Source organism: Rhynchophorus ferrugineus, unplaced genomic scaffold (assembly GCF_030347505.1).
Source record: "Rhynchophorus ferrugineus isolate W39M unplaced genomic scaffold, kcgeb_rfMv2 rfM3, whole genome shotgun sequence".
In the NCBI taxonomy this organism is placed as follows: domain Eukaryota; kingdom Metazoa; phylum Arthropoda; class Insecta; order Coleoptera; family Curculionidae; genus Rhynchophorus; species Rhynchophorus ferrugineus.
In genome coordinates, this window is record NW_027472582.1 from 3,120,176 (window position 1) to 3,137,554 (window position 17,379).

Consider the following 17,379-nt stretch of genomic DNA (forward strand, 5'->3'; position numbering starts at 1 on the left):
CGTAGCTAACAGATCATAGTATAGTATCATTAGATAATGGTGATAAGAATTATATATTTTAAAATAAAACTCATAAAAATATATAATGAAATCATAATAACAATTAGCAAGTAATGTAAGAATTCTTGATAATGGGCATTGATAAATAAAAAAAATGTATCATAAAATGTTCGAAAATAGGGAATATAAATTTGCTTAAAATGACCGATTTTCTAAATGCTATTTATGAGTACCTGCTTTAGGATACGTTGAATTATAACATTCGAGCAGCGATATTGATTTGGTAGATATTTTAAATTAAGTTTTTAAATTATTCGAATTCCCTTTTTTTGGTAAATATAGCAAATTCATTCAATTCAAAGGAACTTAAGAAAACTACTTAAGAAAAATAATTTCCTTGACGTTACTTCTAATTGAAACCTAACAAAAGAAACTATTATAACAAGCCTATTGTATAGGGTGAAATGACATAACCTTGAAGACTACTGGAATATCAAGGCATTGAATCTGTAGAAACACTTGATAGCCTATCTAACATATCAGTGCACCGTAATTTAGAAGGCAACAAAATTTTATGATGACATATTATTGATAAATCACGTAATAATAATTCGTTCTATTAAATGTTATTTTTAAAAAATTAAGGTAAACAAAAATTTTAAGACTCTATCAATTTTTTTTCTGTACCAAAACTCATATATTAACGTTAAAAGTATGTTTACAAGTAAATCAAAGCGTTATCATGCTTATTTGATGTAGCGCAAGATATACCCGTAATAGAAGTAAACCGTAAACTTATTACGATGCCAAAGTAACAAATCTCGAAGATCCTTTTATAATAAATCCCTGGATACTAGTTCCCTACCCCAAAAAATTCAATAGACAAGAGATATAAAGCAAACATTTCCAAGTACAAAAATATGTATGATAAATATGAAAGAAGAGCATAAACAGAATTATAGACGCTCTAGCGGTGGGACATACTACTAAACAAGCGATTTTGTTTGTCTCCAGCCTAAGTTTATCTCCACTAAATCCTCCCGCAGTTTATATACGGAAATCACTCTCGTATCCCGCTGGGTGAAAAATAGTCAGCATCAACGTAGTACGCCTTTAGAGAAGAAAATATATGTTTTTAAAATAAACCATATAATACCGTGCAGCATGGATATTTGTGACGTCGAAATATTGCAATGTTGCCGAATTAACTCTGAGTTTTCGTTGTGAAAGATTTGTGTGCTCAAGATCATATCTGTGATTTTAATTGTTCAAAATTAAACATGAGCATTAGGCCACAAAGTATGAGGAGAGAATAAATAATAACAGTTTTGTAGATATGGTAAATGCATTAGACATATTTCTGTGATTAATTTTATGAAGAATGGTCTACACAGATAGTAGAAGAAGAAATAAAATATACAGTGATACCAAGGTAACTTGAGAAGTAAACATAACATTGAAGGAAACAAAAACTAAACGAAAAAGTAAATATAATCTCGAATGAAAGTAAAATACCTCAAACACCTTTAAAACTGATATTATAAATAAACAGAATATAAAAAGTTAAAAAAAAAAACAAAAAAAAACTCTATTGACGGTCTAATATATTTCCGCTTATAACAACTTGAAGAATATTAGAGCGAATACCGAAAATAATATCATATATCATCGGAACAACTTAGATTGCATATTCGCAAACTTATCCAATGTCGCGTATCTGAAAAATATTTTCGTTCCGAACTAACGGAGAGCTCGGTTTTACCGGCTCCAACTTAGAGAATACCGTCGAAATGGCACAGGTGCTGTAAAACTTCCAGCGTCATCTAACAAGAAACGCGACAGTTTATCTAGTTCGATAGATTCTCCTTGATCAGAATTTACCTAAGAAAATACCGCTTTTTATACGCACAGTTTAAAATTAGTTTTCTATTTTAGTTCTTCTTGTTTGAATGAGGTCTCAGGTTTGAAGGCATATAATACTCTAACTATGCAAAAGTTCAACTTAATTCATTGTCTTTTTTATGCAATGTAACAAATTTAATCAGACATCTTCCTTTTTAAGGCAGCTTTGTCCAGAGTTTCTATATAATAAAAAAGTTTCTTTTATTTAAATTAATGCCATTATACAACAAAGATGAAATATTGACAGATTAACTTTTTTTGGTGGATATCAGCTGCTTTTTTGCAAAATATAATATAAAATCTATTACAATATTTCAGAACAACTTAGGTAACACGTCAATTCTGTCAGTCAACAAGAGGATATTCCAACGACTATCAAACAACAGTTCAATGCAACATGGCTCTCTCTCCATGTTGCAACAATAAACAAAAATTGCGTACACTGCTGTAGTTGTTATAGCTATTGTCAGTCAAAGTATAGTCAGGTAACCAAAAGGTTCGGGAGAAGCACATTGGTCATTTTCAAAAATATAGGGACCAGTGATGTTTCCAGCATGAATAGCAGTTGTGTTCCCCAAAACCGACTGTTCTGTTTATTGACGTGGCCACTGAGAAGAAAATGGGTTTCATCAATCATTTCATCACTCAATTTAGACGAAATATCTTCAATTTCACCAGACAGTCTTAGGATTGCATTATTCTACTTAACGCGTTGATCAGGATCTCTAGGTAGCAATTTTTGAACCAATTGAATCTTGTACGGAAACATTTTCATATCAGCTATCAAAATTCACCTTAAACTGCGAGCTGAAATGTGTAACTGGAAACCACTTCTCCGAATTGATGTTTTTGGAGACTCTGCAACACTTTCGCGCACCAGAGCCATATTTTCAGCGTTACGAGACGTCCGTTGTCTCACAGAACGAGGTCTATCTGTTGTCGCACCGCACTGTCGAAAATTCGTGTCCAAATGATAAATTGTGGTTTTATGAGGCATTGGATGATTAGAATATTTTTGACGCAATTTCCGGTGAGTGGAAATAATGGAACGATTATTCTCAATAAATATTATCACTATTTCTGCTCGTTCTTGTGGCATATATTTATCCATAATAAAATTTGGACGCCTACACAACAAAATTGTTAAAGCAACATTGAGCTAAACGTCACATAATCAAGATGGCGCGCAATCAAAATAGTAGCGGGCCTTTTGCCACACCTATTATGTCTGGCAAATTTTATTCAGTATCACTTTCATGATAGCTGCTCGTCCAATTAAATAGAAAATTATTAAAATTTATTAGGCATATACATACAAAAACAGCTAAATAGAATGTCTGTAATATATTCTTGGAAACCATAACTGAAGATGTTGCTATTTATGCACAACAACAACTTACTTCGCCGAATATCATTAAATCCCGAAATTATTTTATTTATGTAAATTCGTCCGCTTTCCATCGTGCAGTCTAACACAAAGTTCGCGCCCAAGAAAATCCATAGAATCTCCATATTTTATTAAAATGGCTCAGGGTTTCATATTCACAAACTTAGCCATCGTGCCATATCTGAGATATATTTTCATTTCGAACTAACGAAAAGGCTGGTTCAATCATGCCGACTTCAGGAATGACACAGATGCCGTAAAACTTTCATCGTCATCTAACGGAAAACGCGATAGTTTGTCAGCGTCAACTTTTCGATAGCGCGCTACGCTCGTTCGGATTTCTTGTTTGATTAAAAACTAGATTTTCCAGCTGAAGCATGTATTATTATTTTAACTAGATTCAGTTATTTGAATAATTAACATTCTTATTAGTACGTGAGGGAAACTCTTTTTTAGTTCAGATATCAGGACGCTCATTATAACCTAACAGAACATAACATCAGAATTGAACAATTTTTAAAACACTGAGAAATCTGTTTATTATAGGCAGTGGCTGCACTGCAAATTGTACACATTTTGTGTCCAAACTGACTATAACCAAGGGTGAACAATTGCTAAACGCTATTTAGGCCACGAGTGTCTGCCACCCAGAAAAATATCGATTTTTCGATATATCGATATATCGTATCCGACATATTTTAAAAAATATCGATACCTGAATATTTTTAATAAGCATTTACAATTAAGTGTTAAAATGGACTTTAAATTTAAGTACCAAATACACTAAACCATTAATATAAACTAGCAATTTGAAAGTATATTTGAAATATATTTTGAAAAAATATTGAAAAATATCAAATGATATAAGTACCGATATATCGATACATCTTTAGAAATATTAGAATTATTTCAAGCATTTATATACAAATTGAAGAAAATCTAGAAATAAACTCATTCACCCGTCGTCCTGATTCTAAATTAATATTTCTCATTAAAGCCAAATAATTTCTGTACGGTTGATGGGAAAATTGGATACGTTTTAGAACAACAATAGATGAAAAAATCCACTTTGGGAGTAGATATAAATTAAAGAACTGCCTCACAGAAATCACCAATGTCACAGAGAAATCATTCGAAAAAATTTGTTCTGAAATATTTTTAGATAATGCTTCGAAAGTTTGGACTGAGGCATAAGAATAAAAGGTTTAAAATAACAGGAAACAGAAAACTCTAAATTTGAAACTTAAATTAAACGATTTCTGATGCTACAGAAATGAATAAAAAATAAGCACTTTCAGAGATATTATTCCTGTTATTTTATAGTTGTTTTATGACTAAATATTCATTTTAAAACATTTACGTTATATAGTCTAAGTCATTATATAGTAGTAAAGCTTTCAATCTTGAAGACTTAGGACGATAGAGAAGGATTTCTAAAATAAGCGTTAGGAAGAGCCGAATTTCAATCCTGTTGATATTTCTTTCCTACTCTACACACCATCTTAGAAAATCTGATTTGGGTTATTAATTCAGTACGAGTACCATATTTTTCTCCTGTGTTACTGATCCCAAGTATTTAAGACCTGCACTTGCCCTAAGTGCCTCTTGAGATTTACAGTAGCAGGCGATGCCTCAGTTTTTAATATTTTGGCCATTTATTATTAGCTTAAAACCATAACAAGATGCTTTCAGATATACTTATATATATTTGTAGAGACCTCAAGGCTGCCCAAAGCTGCCCTGGATTTAGAAAAAACTTCAAGTGTGCCAAAATAATATATTGATAATGATTTTGAATGTACTATTATATACTAGAAACAACCAAATCCATCCAGAAACAGGGATGCCATTAGTCTCTAAATTCATTTCGTTCAATCAGATTAGTTTATTAAATGCATTTCAAGAAGTATTAGTGCATAACATATACAACAATCCATCCATTTATCGATTTATTTTGTCCAGAAATTAATAAATGCTGAAACAGCCCGCTTAGTACTTTGAAAATCCCTATAAACTTTTCTCTGTATTCTGTATTAAATTATTTCGTACGTAATTATTAATTAATGCTCAATTTAATATAAATTAATCTCCATAACGGCTATTTAACGAAAATTAATAAAGGCCTTTTTCTGTGCAGTCCAGAAGAATTTGAGTTTATATTTTCGCTAATTTAATTAAATAAAACACAAATATGTCTGGATTAATATTCCCCTTCTTGGCTTCGTATTCGACAGACACTTCAATTTAATTAAAATTCTTGATTAACCGCAATTTTTTAACGCTTGTGTTGAGCTAGTATTGAAAACAAATAAAGTTCGGAAGATTCCTACATAGACCTTTCGTTTTAATTAAAACAATCCGGTGAAGTGAAGGCCAGAAAAAAACCTATATCGCTGCTTAATGATGGCGATAAAGAGCCAAATTAAAAGTAAAGTTTCTCAATTAGCCCAAACTTTTTAAAATTATTTTGAGCCAATCTTATTTGTTTTTTTCTATTATTAACCACTATAGTTAATTAATATTAGCATACTTAAGGGAGTAACTGTTTTCAAAACCCAATCTTTTTTTCCAGACTTTTGGTGATGTTCCTTGAGATTCATTGGTAACCAAGTTGAATATTCTTCAAAGAAATCCAGTCTTTGTCACAGGTATATCACACAGAATGTTAAATGGACCAAAATCATAGAAATTAATTGTTTCATCGCATCTTGCTTTTTTAGCAAAAAAGGTAGCTTATTAACAGGTTTACCGGAAAGTCATTACCGGTCTTTTAGGAAAACTATGTGATTTTCAAGAAAACCGAATAAATCATAAATACATAACCATAAAGGATGCCATGTCAAAAAAAATCTTTATTAATCTTTATTTTAAAAAATCTTAAAAAGCTTAATGCAAAACCCTTCAACAAACTGTTTTCTAACTTCTTCGAAATTGGCGAAGTGTTGCTCTGCAAGCGCGAGTCCCATTGTTGCAAAAAGTTGATAGGCGGATGGGGCCAGGCCTGGAGAGTACGGCGGAGTACGGAAAGACAATAATACGTCTCGTCCAAGGGCATTCAACGCATCTTTGATCGGTTTTGCGTTATGATATATTGCCCTATGATTATTTGTTGTGGTTAGCGACAACTCTTAACCGTTCCACCAGCTTTTAAGCGTTCGTAACTCACCTTGAGCCCAAATCAATTTGGCTTTAGAATCTATCGGCCGGCTTGGCTAGGATAAGAAATCCAGTTGTCATAACCTGTCACTATTCAATGTAGAAATATAGAAAAATATAATAAAACGAAATAAAACAAAATAAAAAACATAGAAAAATGGGTTCCGATCATTCCTTTGGAGCAGCATTTCACAGGCGAATTTTCGATTTTCCGTTTACCTGTTATTCAATTAATTTGACAACCATCTTCCCATCTTTGGATTTTCCCCATTACTCATAATAATCATTCGCTAATCGTCTCTTGGTTCATATTTAAGGGTTTTGATAATTGTTTTTTTGTTTGGATGGGACTTTAATCCAATTACTCCTGCAGTTTCGCATCTTCAAACTTTTTCGGTCCACCAGAAAGTTCTTTGTTTAGCACGTCGAAATCACCATTTTTGAATATTCGAAAGAACAACTCAAATATTTCTAAATGCATGAGTATGCTAAGTTTCTACCGATAAACGATGACCCTAAGCGCCTTTTCCTATATAGCTTTAAAGATTGATGTCAGTAGAATAAAATGACATATTTGTTTTAACATTACATAGTTGAGACTAGCGACATCCGTTAGAAAAATCGATAATGACATTTTGACAGACCTGCTAATTAGCTGAACTGTGACTAAAAATGTAAACCTAATTAAAAACCTAACCAAAAAGTAGTGAACATAACTATCAATCTAAAAGTCAATTACACTGAAACATAAAATATTCTGACCAATCGCTATCTACTAAATAAAAAAACAAAGAAAACCCAGATGAAATTGTTTGCTTCAGATGTAAATAATAAGAGCTGGTTGGTTAATAAAATACTAGATTTAGTTTCAAAGGTTATCATGGAGGTGTAAAAATTTTAGGAACGGGAGTAGAGATGGCAAGGAAGAAATCATCCTTTATATGAAAGAACGTTATAACCAGTTAAATTTAACGTAATGGTAACATAATTTAACATATTACAACTTGAAACAGCAGTTTGCTATTAATTCATTTTCACAAGAATTCATCACAAGTTCTTTAAATGGTTTTTATGTTTCAGTTTATATTAAAAATAACTTATTTATTATACTTACATCAATTTAGTAGATAAATTCTCCACTAAACCGATTTATAAAGAACAAATTTGAGTGATCTAGCTATTTGTTTAATTTGATGTTACTCAGAATGATTAATAATTACCATAGACATCCAAACATCCTTTCTGAATCTTCATTACTGACGTGTTAATTTGACACATATAACATCCACGGTCTGACTCTTTCAACTGACGAATACGAAGCTGCCACGTATTCAAGTTATCATGGGTAACACCAATTCGACTGTTGTGGGTCACCACCTTCGTGTGAAGGCTGAGGATGGTTTGGTCTTCAGCACGTACCCATGCCACCTGAAATATAAAAATATATTTTTAGTTTTAGCTTCTATTTTATTTAAGAAAAAAGCATACGGAAATAGAAAAATGATTGGAAATACCAGTAATTCACCAGGTAACAATAGAAATAAAGTTATAATAAAAATACCATTTTATTAGAAGTCGTCTAAAATACGTCTAGACGATTTTTGTCGTGCCTTATTGTGTTATGAAAACCTACAGTTATTTTGCGTTTAATTTTAAAGAATCCATAAAGTTTTCGTGAAAATTAATCGAAATAAAAATAATAATTAAACAAGGTAATTATGGATAATATCCAAGTAAAACTAATTTTGTTGATACCTGATGAAGGTTTTGTTTTGAAAGTTTTTATTCCGCAAATATTTGCAACAGATTTTCAAAATTACGTTTAGCTATTTAGCTGAGCTGATTATAAATCGTTGTTCTGTTGAAGAAACTTTATTCTTGGTAACTATTTACTTGAACCCAAATAAAATACGGTTCCAAAAAACCTTTTAGTACTAATAGTCACAAAATATTTTTTTAAACGCACCTATAAATATTTGGCAATCAACAAAAATATCGATTCTTTGTGACAGAGAAAATATAGATGACAATTACAACAACATTTTATTTGTTTTGTCAACACAAACTTGTCACACAAATTTGTCACCATATAAATCTTTCCTCGACTCCCAAAAATATTTTAAAATCAAAACTAATCAAATTGGTCCAGCTATTTTCATGTTTTAATGAGACTAGCGAAGAACAAACAAGACTACTGTTTAGATTTCAGTTTTTGTCCTCAAGTTTCTTTTATAAAATCTGTTGCTAAAAACTAAAGTAATACAAAAGTTAATTCAGAGGGTATCTACAGAACGTCACTCACATTATAGAGGATGGTTCGGTGTACTATTAGGAATCCTTCGTAATATTTTGCAAAAATTAGTATGAGTTAAAACAACCAAAAATTCTGTTAACGACATCGAAAAAAAACGTATTAATTTTAACTGAAATTTAATTATAATGATTTAATAAACCTCCAGCATTCGAGTAAATCAGCTAATAATGTTCGATGGAAAACCGTTAGAATTTACGCGATAAAGGAACAATAAAGCCAGCAATAATCAATATTCAGGCAAAAAATTGGACGCCGAGCCAGTAGGGCTATTGTTTTTGTGTTCATTAACGGTCGAAAAAGACCTTTCGGGGGGATTTACGTGTCAACGTATACAGTCTATTGAAATTTTGCCAGCCAAAAAAATACAATTTTAAGTTTTATAAATCGAGTTTATTAATTATCTTTGACGAATATTTCGAAACTCTGAAAGATTTGAAAATATCGTCGAGGAAAAATGTTTAATATCGGGCCTATAAATTAATTTTAAATAGATGGTGTTAATAGTTATTAAATCGCATCTGATAACAAGTGCAGCAAAATGATTTTAATTGTTTTAAAATAGGGCAAATTAGAATTCATTAACAAATTATAACAATAACTAAAAATTGTAAAAGCATTATAATTGGAATACCTTGAAATATTTGGGTTAAAGTAATTTAATCAGTTGAATAGTTAAGAATTAATGCGTTATTAGTCTTTAAATATACTATAATTAAATCAAAATAATATATAAAGGTATTTATTGACATTGACAGCTTCTAAATTAATAATTTATTTGTACATAACAAAAATCCTCTAAAATTTATTTATTAAGTGTATGTAACTCTTTTCGTTTCATTACTTCTTAACGTTTCTCTTTTATTTTCACTTTTTATTTACCATACCATAAAATATGTTATTAATATCAATAATAATTAGTTATTTCATAATTAATTTGTACTAATTAATATTAATCAATTATAACTATGGAAATTGTTATTATTAAGCTTACAATTTCGATGACCTCCATATATATATATATATATATATATATATATATATATATATATATATATATATATATATATATATATATATATATATCTGTTTTGTTTTCATTGATGGCGGGGAAAAGGTCTTCCGGGAAAATTTACAAGTTAACGTATACATCTCATTCGGTAAAGCAGAACGCCGACCGCATTACAAACAAAAAGTCGGACCGAAAATGAGGAAAAGCTAATCGATCGCACATTCCAACCAAATGTTATTTTGCCATTTCTTTCAAAATATGTCTGTTTTAGAACCGAGCCGGTAAAATGAATTGTGGTTAGGATAATTCGATAACCCTCGAAAATCCGACGTCCAACTGATGGAACCCTGGGAGGGGCGGCAGGGGATTCGTTAAAAATAATGAACACTTGGCGGATTTATTATTCCGCCGCCGATGGGGGAAGAGAGAAACAAAAATGTCGGAGAAATAACTGCGATACAGGCATCGGAAAGAAAATATATTAAATATCGTGCCAAATATTCTCGCATTATTCGAATTTACGGCAGGAAAATTTAAAATATGGTTCCGGAGGTATATTTCTTGGTTTGCAGCAACAAGGTACACTTAATAAAATATATTTGAATAAATTTTTGTTGTTTTTTAGTTTTGTGTACATTCATAAGTTATGAAACATGAAGTGTTTAAAAATACAAACGCTTTTCTTTAATTTTACTTTAAACCTATTTTACTGTACGGAAATAAATGACTGTTGAACGACGAAATCTATATGCCACGGCGGATGGGTCTTACCAACTGAGAGTCAGTAATCATAACAGAATCTGGAGAGCTGGGTGGTGTAAATAACAATAACATAGTCATAGGCGGTCAGCATAAAATAAGAAAATCATGGTTGGATTAGTCTTTTCTGTTATAGAAAAACTAACAAATCAAGCTACAAAAAGGACATGCTTGATCCAATCTTCCATGACTTCGAGCATCAGGACAAATAATTGTATCAAGCACAGAGTCTTCTTACCATAAAACATAGTCGTCGATAGCAAATAAGTAAGTAGCAACGCATAAGAACAGAGCTGTCATCAAGGCTTACAAGGAAACTTACTGTGTGTACTGCTTACGATGTAAAAAAGAAGAATCTCCGTTAAAATCCATCAAATCGTAGCCATAGACCCTCAGAGCGTTATATAAAAATCTCATCGTAAGTTATTCACAAGCTTAATTTTCACTATTTTGTGCAGTATTACGAACAGTCTCATTTGACATTAATTGTTCAAACCTTTTAACAGTAATCTATCTTTGTATCATTTAATAACTTTCTTAATCCTATATCCCTTATTTTGTAACTTTAGTATTTGTAATATAGTATTTGTTTAGTATAATAAGTAAGTGTTTCAGAAACAAATCACTTAATAAATACTTTTTGGTGCATTATTTTAAGTAAAGAAGAAATAATATACTTATACTTGTAATAATATACTTGTAATAGGCCAATTAATATTCACTATCACATGGTAACGTTATGTACTGGGGTGATATGTGACGAAACAATTTAAGAAGAAAAAAAATAAAGAAAACTGATTCATCTAATATGTTCGCATGTCGATCTAATAAAAAACACCCGAGCATCAAGCATATTCGTACTTTAAATACGACCTATTGAATATATCCATGTTCTGAAATGGAGACCGCTTTACCTTCGTGACTAACTTATTCCGGATATCATTAAAATGGAAAAACGAAATAAAAATTGGGACGGAAATATTAGAAAAACACGCGAATATTTTAAAGTATCATAATTTGAACACGGAAAATTGAAAGACTTGTTCTGTGCTCGGACTCACGACAGCCGACAGCTATGTCATGGCCATATTACCAATTTAAAAAAGATTAAAAATAAATTAAGTCATTATCGATCTTATTTTAATTTGAGCTATATTTAAAACGAATTCTATGAGAGTTTATTACTTATATGTGGTAGACATATTTTGATCAAAAATATAAAGATATGGGTGTCTCCAGTATACAATGTTCTATATATAGACAAGGCCTACTAGATTATATATACCAACAACCAAGTTTGAAGGTTGTCCAAATTTGTCAGTTAGTAGATTGGCAAATTTCATGGTTTGAAATCCAACAATGTAACAATAATTTATCAGTAAAGCCGGCCTCATAATCCTAGTTGATAAGTAGTTGTGGAAGAGAATTTCAGTGTAGTAATTCCCAAATATATCTTAGTGATGTTACCTATCCACAGGACAATAAAGCCCTCAATATACGTCAAAGATCGCGCCGAATTTAGTGAAGGACATTGCCAAGCCAGACATTCTCTGAAGCTCAGTTTTCAAAATAAATCTAAGAATATTTTGGGATCAATCATTTTTGGAGATCAGTAGCCCTTAAGACCATAGCATTATTTTTATTTAGTTTAAAGTAGGAATCGGACTATTTAAAAATCACGTTAACTTGCTGAACTGGTACATATAAATTAGTGCTATACAAAATCTGATAGTTCTTTTTGTATGAAAGCATAATTTATGTGGCTAATATATATGTACAATACTTCCCATCATTGTTCTTAATAAAATAATTCATTTTTTGAAGTACTAATCAACTACTATACTCTTGTCAACGCATCAACATAAAGAAACCCTATGATTGGACCAATCTTTCGCTCTTAAAATCACTGCTATAGATTCAAAACTACTACTCATAATTACAGGATATTTTTTAAAGCTGTAGTTACTGTAAAACCTGATTCTGTTGATATTTTTTTACATAACTGTGTTCAGTTTAGCATTACTGAGTTATTCAGTCTTCAGACAGGCTAAAAGTGAAACCCTCTAAATTGTATTGGACAATCATTACTTATAATGTTTGGCTTGGATGCTGCTGAGTTATCTATATCCCAATTATTTTGTGTGAATGTCAATAAGCGCGATGGAAGATTGAAGAAACTTGTTTGGTTTGAGTTATTGGACGAGAACCGAGCTCAAACTCTCAAGGGACTTTTAGGCAAGTTTCGTTCAACTTTTATGATTTTGAAAATTTTTTGCATTGTGACTGGCGACTAAATCTAGTATGAAAATTTTGAGAGAAAAATGAATACACAAAGCCTTTATATCGTATATAGCAATATCAGTGATTAAACAAATACTCCAGTAACTTCAAGTTTAATTAATTATGTTGACTGATTTGAAAAGATTCCATCAAACACTTTCAGGAATTTATGGATATAATACCGCTCCTGTATAACTAATTAATTAAGGTAATATCTAGAGAAATATCATTACCTGCCATCAATAATAACTATAATATATATATATATATATATATATATATATATATATATATATATATATATATATATAGAGAGAGAGAGAGAGAGAGAGAGAGAGAGTCAACATATTTAATCATTTGCTGGCTATAAACAAGTAAAAACAGAGAAATATAAATGACGAAGGGATAAATAAGAAATAATAAATAAATATTTAAATAAAAAGTGATTAATATTTTTCATTTCTATCTTATCCACTTTCATTAGCATTTTCGAAAGTACACTTAATAATATCAATCAAACTAAACGAAATCTTTCACTCTGACAATAGAAAATTCGAAACATTATCGAAGCAAATTTGTAATAAAGACCTTAAGCGAGCCAATATTTTTGATTTTCCAATTCGGTGAGGAGATCTAACGATTTATCATGTTGTATTTCCAGTGAGAGATGTCGCTTAATATCAAAATCGAAACCGTAAATGTTTAATTAAAATGAATAATTGAACGATTTATTTTCAGATGTTGGTGGAATTGTAATTTTGGGGCGAGTAATTTGGCTGAAAAAGGAAATGGCGCTTGAAGGACAAAGGGCCTTTGTGTGGTAAAATGATAACCATTGTGACTGGTCGTGTTGATTAATATAACAGGGTTCCTTGTAGCTGTTTATTCTTTTTATTTCTTTTCTTTTTTAAAATTCATTAACGCCCTCATCCATATACGAAGTACTGTACACATCCTGTACATATCGTAGTAAATTATGTAAAAATTATGAACTTTAAATTTCTCGTTAATAATTGATTGCTTTGTTAGAACACCTGCATCGTGTCTGCAATTTACGAATTATATAATTAGTTACTTGCAAGAATGACCAATCCTTGTATCTTTACATGATGTCCTTTACCAAATTTTGATTTTTCGTACCACCATCTGCAGTGATTCCCCAAGGTATTTCATCCAGTCCTAATCCTGATTATCTTGAGAAGTTCACGGAAATAATATTATCTGAGATCAGAAATAAGAATTTGCACTTTACTTTACAGCCGTTTCTAAATTTTTAAATTATAAGCTGATTTTAAACAATTATATTTGACTAACTTGATATAAACATTTATGGGGAAATATTAAATATGGTTTATAAGAAAAAATGATGATCCATGATGATACAACTGCATTATTTATTGGAGTCAGCTTTAAGATCATATAGTTTCTTAAAATTCAAATATTTTCTCAATATCATCACTCAATTCACATCGAAGTTGATATATAGTTACATTAGAAATACTCGTATTTTAGGAATTGATAAATATCACTCTAAAAGAACTATTATCAATTTGCAAAATTTTACTGGAAAATTTGGAGTACAATTAAAACTCATACACTTCTGCATATCGAAAGGGTAAATTAAGCAATTCTGTTTTCCAAACAGTCTTTATTACAGTCTACGTAGGTTTTTCTTTACTTTTCTTACCATCAAATTAATAGTGAGTTTATAAAAATTTTATGTGTAAAAAATAACCATGCGATAAGATATCTTAAAAAACATATGAAATCCGATTATGATTGTAGCGACCGCTACGACCCTTTAGGCCACCACGCAATTCACCCACAGCAAGGTCAAAGGTTGACAACGCCGGTGGATCGGTACCATGCGGTTCCAGGCTATAAAAGACCACCACGACGACGTATCGCTCTCTTTTCTTACCTCTAACAGTACCATTTCCACAGTGCTACCTTATTTTCTCTACCTAACCTAATATCCTGTCAATTTTCCCGTCCACCACGTGTATCAATTTAAATTGAAATAAACTTGTATTTCTTCAACCAGTGTTTTTAGTTCTCGAGCAAATTCCTTCCACAAAATCGTAGTAAGTGTTCGGACAAAGAATCGCATCGACAGCCACATATTCCGACACAACGAACATTCCTACAAGTGGTGACCCCGACGTGTTCGAAGTGCCTAATAGATAAACCAGCTCATCGGAAGCCACTCGACAGGTCCTCGATAAGTGCATGGAAGGATACCACGAGGAATAAACCCATCAACATCACATGGTCGACGTTATTCCACGAGACAAAACGCTATGGACGAAAACGTCAAGTCCAATTAGTGTAATAAGCTTGTAGGTAAAGATTTGCAACACACTGGCAAAATATATTGTATCACGTTTTTCGAATACGCTTTCAAAACGTCTGAAAATGTTACTAAGATGGTTGAAACAGGCAATAATTTGTGCTTTTTCGGACAGAAAAAGATGATGGTTTTGTATGTGTAATGAGAGAGATAGCAGTTTTCAAAAAGTCTCCTCATTCACATTTTTACCTGTGCGTATAGTGTATATACCACGGGATTATAATATTTTGTTCATACTGTCTATATAAAGACAACTACTGCATACCTAAAAATAAACGTTTATTTTTACTGCAATACTAAATTTATCTATATAGATTATATTTAAATAAAACCAAATCAATATCGAAGCATATATATTAGAGATAATAGTATTATCAACGCAAAAAAAATCCCTGCAGCTTGTTAAAGATGGATTTCAGCCAATACCAAATGAGATGAGCAGACATGCGAAACCTTCATACCAACTTTTAGAAAATAATATTTAAAAATTGTGCAGATTTTATAGGGATTGCTCAAGTCGGCTTTTACGACTCTTTGACAAAGCTATATCCTTTTATATGGCCTTATAAAATAGGAACACTTATAAAATTCTAGCGTGTTTTACGCTAAGGCATCCAGTTGCCTTTTATTAGACCGTTGTAAAACAGCTTCCGCAAATTACTTGAAAAAGTTCCGCGAAAACTTTTCGCACGCATAAATTAGCCGTGCTTCGAGCTCTGTCACTGACATTGTTTCCGGATATAACAGAACACAAATTCACAATTGTATTACCTACGTGATCTTGAGAATAAGAGCAAATGGTGCAAATTACGTTTCGTATTGTTCGAGTTATATCAGCTTCATGCTATTCGAATTATACGGGATACTAATTGGGACAAGTGCAGTCACTCCAGGTATTTGTAAACCAACTTTTAAGTTCGTTATAAATAGTTAAGGCAAAATAAAGAAATAAGATAATTCTGTTTTGAATTGAGGTTGGTTTGAGTTTTTCGTAGATTCGAGGTAGCATTAGTCTAAATAGAGTGTGGCAGAGCGGTGTCACTTGATCAGGATTAAGATTGAGTAGATTCAAAGAAAAAAAATTAAAAACAGATTGTTCTTAAACTTGTTGTTTATTTATTTGATGTTTCCAGCATGAATACCACACCATACGGTTGCTTTTAGTGAATGCAATGATGTTTCATGAACTAATTGAGGATTCTTTGTTCCCCAAAACCGACTGTTCTGTTTATTGACGTGGCCACTGAGAAGAAAATGAATGAAAAGTCTCCAGACAGCCTTAGGATTGAATTACTGTACTCAATTCGTTGATGACGATCTCTGAATAGCAATTTTTGGACTAATTGAATTTTGTACGGGAACATTTTCAAAATTTGCCTTAAACTGCGTACAGAAATATGTAACTGGGAACCACTTCTCCGAATTGATGTTTCTGGAAAGAAAAATAGAACGAATAGAATAGAGAGAAACAGAACTCGGCGCATTCTAGACAAAGCTAATCTTTCTCTTTGGTATCTCAAGGAAGCTGAGCACTCTTTACATTCTTCTTTTTCATTCTCTTCTTGGCCTTCGCCTTTCATTTGACAGAAATGTTCAAAACAAAGTAAACTGCGACTCCAAAGTTATTTTTCAAAATATTGTCATAGCTAATAGTTGACATATTGGATATTACAATGATGTATATTGGCTAAGTAGCCTTCGTGGCTTAACTGACTAAATTTGGCCGTCCAATTCTCCATCAAGGAATTAAAAAAATAATAATATATATATATATATATATATATATATATATATATATATATATATATATATATATACTGCTCACCTTTGCGTTGATGTAATTATTTAAAGAAGACAACATTTTAACATATATGGTTCGGACTACTTTCTTCTATTCATAACTTCTACCATCAGAAGTGTTATTATAACCATTAGTTTAGGCTTCCTACGAGTATTCATATTATTTTGATTTGCTCATCGAAAAACTCCCAGATAGCTCTAGACGTATATCTGTCATTTCGTGATGATCTTGACTAAAATGGTGATATTACAATAGAAATAGAAGATATGAAAGATAATGCTGCATTAACACGACGACATCTATGACATAAATTGAATTTGCATGTTTGAATTTTGCTTATTGTGATAGATAGAAATAACTATTAGAATATATTTTATTTTATTATTATGTTTGCAATAGTACTAGCACTATTCAAAAATAC

General features: G+C 31.4%; 1 protein-coding gene across 1 annotated transcript in view; it reads right to left on the bottom strand.

The window, feature by feature from the left end:
• The window catches only part of LOC143192504 (lachesin), a 326,772-nt gene that overhangs the window by 72,832 nt on the left and 236,561 nt on the right, over positions 1-17,379 (bottom strand). The window contains exon 3 of the mRNA XM_076397898.1: positions 7,666-7,873. Within this exon, the coding sequence (XP_076254013.1) occupies positions 7,666-7,873 (208 nt within the window). The remainder of the gene's footprint in view (positions 1-7,665; positions 7,874-17,379) is intronic.